This window comes from Telopea speciosissima, chromosome 5, assembly GCF_018873765.1.
Source record: "Telopea speciosissima isolate NSW1024214 ecotype Mountain lineage chromosome 5, Tspe_v1, whole genome shotgun sequence".
Taxonomy (NCBI): Eukaryota; Viridiplantae; Streptophyta; class Magnoliopsida; order Proteales; family Proteaceae; genus Telopea; species Telopea speciosissima.
Genome location: NC_057920.1, coordinates 891,851 through 897,999, shown reverse-complemented (window position 1 = coordinate 897,999; position 6,149 = coordinate 891,851). Strand labels below are relative to the sequence as shown.

The 6,149-nt window shown below is 41.8% G+C and overlaps 1 protein-coding gene across 1 annotated transcript; it reads left to right on the top strand.

Annotated features, from left to right (window-relative positions):
- Window positions 1–1,378: 1,378 nt before the first annotated feature.
- LOC122661722 (glycine-rich RNA-binding protein 3, mitochondrial-like) lies at window positions 1,379–2,167 on the top strand. The gene has a single exon (XM_043857216.1). It carries the CDS (start codon window positions 1,379–1,381, stop codon window positions 2,165–2,167), a length of 789 nt encoding a protein of 262 aa, XP_043713151.1.
- Window positions 2,168–6,149: the final 3,982 nt, after the last annotated feature.

Here is a 6,149-nt window from a genome sequence, read left to right as displayed (position 1 = left end):
GTTACTTTCAAAACTAAAAGGTTGACTTGGGAGCAGTAGCCCCGAGATTACGTCCCGCAGAAAAATGCGACTGACTTGTGAGTCGGTATGACGTGTACTCAAAGAATATATAGGAAATAACAATAAGATTAGGAAGTGTAAAGCAGTGTAGGCGTGAAGTGAGGACGGTTAAACGGTTAAACCTGTAGACGGATCGAATTGAAATTGGTCGGTCAAATTGATACCGGTTTAATATCTGTTTTGGTTTTTAGAAATTGCTAATAGATTGAAATCCATCAGACTGATCCATAAGACCAACTAGGGCTGCAACAGGGTCGGGTTGGGCCAGGCTTTATAAAACTCTAGTCCAATCCAAAGTTTCCTTAGTTGGACCCAGGCCCGACTTGACCTTGACTCGGGGCCTGAAAAATCCAACCTTGACCCACCCTTAGGGTCGGGCCGGGCTGACCCTGATTGGCCCTGATCATGGGGAGGGGGAAGGAAATGCATGGGTTGGAATGGGCCAGGGAGAAAAGTATCAATTTTACGTAAAATAACACTATAGTAAAATGTATTATATCACTTATTATCATAGTACAAAAACTAGTTTTGTCTTGGTCGAGTCGAAACGAAATGCAACATTGAATTGAAAAAATGCATTATTTCAAAAATTTTGGAAATTTCGGTCACCTCATTTCGGAAATTTCAAAAATCTCGGTTATTTTGGTATTTTACACCCACAAAAAAAAAAACCATATTTTGACGAAATCTCGATATCTCGAAAATTTCGATCAGACCGAAACACCGAAACGAAACGAGATTTTAAACCTTGTTTATTATCTTCATACATAATATATTATAGGGAAAATTTCATGGACACCCCCTAAAAGCATCCAATATCTCAAAAACTTACCATACTTGGTCAAAATGTCATAGACTCCCCCTACTTTTATGAATTTGTTTCAATTTAGTCCACTCCGTTAGTCTTTGCAGTTAAGTGTCTGTTAACTATTTTTAAATGGTGAAATTACCCTTACCTGTGAAACCCATTTCCCCCACTTCTCCATTTTTCACTTAAATGGCAAAATTACCCTTACCTGTGAAACCCATTTTCTTCCCTTCTTCTTCTCCTTCTTTTCCTTCTGCTGTTTCTTCCGCCGTCGCCGCCGCCACCAACACCGCCACCCCCTCCAACCCTCCTTCTCTTGCTCCCCTGCAACCCTGTCTCCGTGCCATGACTGAAGCTATTCTACACCTCAACAATGTCGAGGATTGCGTCTACAACTCTCTCTCTCTCTTACTCCCCTTCTCTCCGGCCAGAAGTCTCAGGACCCATCTCCTCTGTTTTCCCGTAACCCACCGCCGCTGCAATTTTTTCCCCCACCCCCACCCCACTGCCATGGCTAATCAGGCTAATCAGCCGCTGCAACTTTTTCCCCGTTGCTGCTATGGTAATCTCACACAATCCCTCTCAAACCTAGAAAACCTAGCAAGGGTTTTTGGAGAAGAGAAAGCAGAGAAGCAGCTCTCGGCGAACCTCTTGAAGGTTCTGACAGTGGCTTTCATTAGTAAATTGGGGCATGTAATTAAACAGACTGTGAGCGGACGTGTTAATGCTGAATTGTCAGCATCAAATCCTTCTATTTTCCAAGCCATAAGATGCATGTCATCTTCAAAACTCTTTGTTGGAGGTCTTTCATATAACACTGATGACCAAGGCTTGAGAGATGCCTTTACTGCTTATGGGGAGGTTATTGAAGCAAGAGTAATCATGGACCGTGAAACGGGCAGATCTCGAGGCTTTGGCTTTGTTAGTTACACATCTAGTGAGGAGGCTTCTTCTGCCAGTCAGGCTTTGGATGGGCAGGATCTTCAAGGCCGAAGGGTAAGAGTGAACTATGCAACAGATAGGGCAAGAGGATTCCGCAGTGGTGGTGGTGGCGGCTATGGCGGTGGTGGCTATGGTGGTAGTGGTGGTGACTATGGCGGTGGAGGCTATGGCGGCAGTGGTGGTGATAACAGCTATGGAAGTGGAGGGGGCAGCTATGGTGGTTCTGGAGGCAGTGGTTTTGGTGGTACTGGCAACTATGGTGGTGGTGGCGGTGGATATGGCAGTGTTGGAGGCTATGGTGGTGGAAGCAGTTTTGATGGTGGAGATGTTGCTGGCAAATGGCAGCAGTGCCGGTAGTGGAAGTTATGGTGTTGCAGGTGGTGGTGCTACTAGTATGGGTGGTGATGGTAACTAATGGCGTCGATTACTGATTACCGGCTCTCTAGTGTTATCATCATGTGGGTGTTGTGTATGAGACGACGTTAGATTTGTCAGATCTCCGTCTCTGCAAAACCTTAAAAGCATTGGTCTTCGAAGACCTCATGAAGCAAATCTGGAGAAATTCCATTTCTCTTATATCTTTCATTTTAACCTATGAAAAAAAATGAACCGAAACCAGTACTGATGGTCGCCGGAGCAAGTGATGTCGTCGGAGCCGGAGCCATAGAGGGAAGAAGATGAAATGACAATTTTGTCCTTTTATTTAAATAACTAAGGGGTAAAATGGATATTTAGGGAAGAAGATGAAATAACAGTTTTGTCCTTTTATTTAAATAACTAAGGGATAAAATGGATATTTCACCTTTGGGTACTAATTGTGCTTAACGTTTGGGGTGTTTGTGACATTTTGACCAAGTATGGTAAGTTTCTGAGATATTGGATACTTTTAGGGGGTGTCCGTGAAATTTTCCCCATATTATATAACAAAATGTAGGTGAAGTTTAAAGTTTATAATATATATATTATATCAACATATATTTTATAGTATAACTTAAAACTGGGTCGGACTGGGCCGGGCCGGGCCAAGCCCAAGGCCTCAACCTTGGCCCGATCCAACCTTGCCTCAGGGCCAAAAATTTCAAGCCCTAACCCACCCTCAGGACCAAATATCTCAGCCTAGACCCTGTTTGGGCTCAGGGCAGGCCAAGGTGGGTTCGGGTGGACAGGACCAAACTTGCACCCCTAAGACCAACCATTTGAGCCGAAATTTATTTTTAAAAGAATAAATAAAATTGGTACCCTTTTACAATTTATTTTTTTTTGTATTGCTTATTTTTTTAAAAAAATAAAAAACTAAGATCGGATCAATAATAGGTTGAGTGAGATCGGGATCCATGTTGGTCTCGATCGTTTTTTATCAAGATCAACCGGAATGGACCAGATTTCGATTGACTAGTTGACACTCTACATGTAGACTCACCTATGGAGAAAAAGAAAATGACTTCCCATTTTTATAAAAATTTTCCTTTAAGAAGAACTTGATGACCATTATTTTTCCTTTCCATTACTTTGGCTTTACAAGACCTTGACTAGAAGAATGTTGCATTAGATCCACCAGTGTTAGGGATAAACCAGTAATTTAATAATTCATTCAAATTTGAGTACTAAATAAGGACAGCTGCTGGTGCAGCTGGAATGAGCAAGGTTGCGATGGATTTTATATTAGGTATTTGACCGATACGTTAAAAAACTCCAGAGCTCATGGAACGCGTTAAATCTAGTTCTTTACCCTATCTCATACTAGGTTGGTTTAATCTAACACCCATACAGTAGAGTGGGCCCTGTTAGGCACACCACTTTCTTTGCCCTTCGACAATGAGCCAATCGATCTGCAATGCTATCTCCTTCTTTCATCCCGCCCCGTTTCTATAGGTTCTTGTTGGGATATCCACGCATAAGGTAGAAAAATAGTCCTACATCGGATATAAATGGAGATGTGGATGGGTTAATAGGTACTTGAGCACCCTCTCCTTAATGACTAGCTTTTGAGGATGAGACCCAAGTCCATAACAAATGGTATCAGAGCCGAGGCATGGAAATTCCTATTTGATCAATGATTATCGGGTTTGATCTCAGGCTCCACGTCAGCTCCCTCATGGAGAAGAAAATCGGGATCTCAGACTCCATAGTCCCACGTCGAATATGAATGGAGATATGAGTAGGTTAATAGGGTATTGGGCACCCTCTCCTTAACGGGGATCCGGATTGGTCCCCATAGATTTTGATTCAGATCAAATTAAAATTGATCAAAATCAAAAGTAATCAACTCCAAATTATCCTAGTCCTAGATTTGAACCAGGGTTAAGCGATTAACCAAGCCGAATCCATAAAACAGATCAGGATGGATCCGGTCCAAAATTGATATCGGCCCTCCTTAGACTTTAGCATGATTTGATGAATTGGATCGATCGGATAAACAGCCAAAGGGGAGAAAGTTCTTTATCCAGAAATGTAGCCTACGCGAGCACACTCTCATGAGTCTCTTTCATCCCCATATGAAAAGACATCTCAATCAAAATTACCATATCGTTTTCACCGATTCTTTGGTGATTGGCGGACTTGATCACTTCAAAGGGGTCAAATCAAAATCAAATGCTTTGGAACCTAAACTTAGGTCGAAGTTGCCTTAATAGTATATCAGCAAGAAGAATCACTGGTTCACAATTCATATTCTGAGGGTGCTTAGAAAAGAAGTTGTAATCCTACTTTTTTATCTAAGGAAGACAACCCAAGCTGTAAAGTAATCTTGGAAAATTTCACCCCGAAAAACTATTCCTGGAAAAGACACCCAATTGTTAGATTAGGAAAAGGCTGGGTACGCGGCCCGCTGCCAGCTATGTGTTTGTTTCTTTTCCTCCCGTCTTGTGAAATGACCACCATGCTTAGCCATCCCACCTTCCCCATTGGAGTATGCCAATAGTTTGCGTAAAACGGGGCACGTGCCCCACCCGTTCCTTTATTATTATTGAAAAAAAAAACTCTTGAGTATGGCCTACGTCAGCACTTAAGGGTGTCAAAAGCAAACATAAACCTTTCTACCCAAAAAAAAAAAAAAAAAAAAGTAAACATAAACCGTTTATCGAATCGAATCAAACCTTTTGAAATTGAAATTGTGAAATCGTTTAATAAATTGTTCGATTATAGTTTCAAAACTGTGATCATTTAATTAAACTACTTGAATCAAACTGAATCATTTAACCGAAACCGAACAATTAACACCCTTACCAACACTCCCATGAGTCTATCTCTCTCTTTCCTATATGAAAAGATACCTATGCGCTCTTGTTTTGAGGAGAGAGATAGCCACAGGGAATTGCTAGTGTAGGATACACTCTAAGACAAAGAAATACTTCCCATTACTATTAATTAAAAAAGATCATTGTCCGGCTGTGTTGCGCTTGCAACCAGACATATGGGGGGAATGATGCCCCCCCCACCTTGAAATGCGAAAACCGCATTCTTGTTGATGCCCCTGCAAGTGCTTTCATGGGCCCGTGCTAGTGCAAGGACCATGTAGTTTGGGAGCGATCCCCCACCCTTATTATTGTTAAGGGGAGGGTTTCCTTCGACATCGTATGTAGTTTTGTACCAATAGAAGGGAAAGGTGTTGAATTGTAAAATATGGTGACGACCACACATAAGGGGGCAGGGGGAATTATGGGCCAACCCTTCCCCCCCCCCCCCTTCCCTTACATGCGAAAACCCCATCTTTGTTGATGCTTTTGCATGTGTTTTTATTGGATCCCGTGCCTCATTATTAGGGGAAAAGATTCCTACCTAGTTGCGTGGAACATCATTCCAACACTTAAGACACAATGCGTGAGAAAATACAATACTTTGTAAAGTAGAAATCTCGCCTAAGATGATGTTTGCACATGCGCTTCCACTTGTAGTTTTGTATCAAAAGAATGGAAAGGTGACGAATTGTAAAATATAGTGAGAACGTGTGGTTTCTACCTAAAAAGTCAAAAGAGTAAATTACTCCCCCCTCCCCTCGATTATGGTCTAATGACAAACCCCTCCCCTGGGTTTTGAGAAATGACTCTCCCCTCCCCTGCATTCCCAAGATTCTATCAACCGTACCCTTGCCGTTAAAAAGGGCTGTTAAGTGATGACATCACCCTAATTATATTCGTTTAAACCCCAAACTGCCCTTATATTTATAATATTCCAATAATACCCCCTCCTAATAACAAGAGAAAACAAATAGAGAGAAAAGAGAGAAAACGTATCTCTTCTTCTTTTTGTTCGAACACATCCGTTATCTTCTTTCTCAGTGAGAAGCGAAGAACATCATCGTACAAGTTAGCGGTTAGCTCCGCCATATTCTTTTAAATGC

Bases quoted from the DNA above. Each gene is read 5' to 3' on its own strand.
- LOC122661722 (XM_043857216.1), top strand. From the start codon at position 1,379: ATGGCTAATCAGGCTAATCAGCCGCTGCAACTTTTTCCCCGTTGCTGC.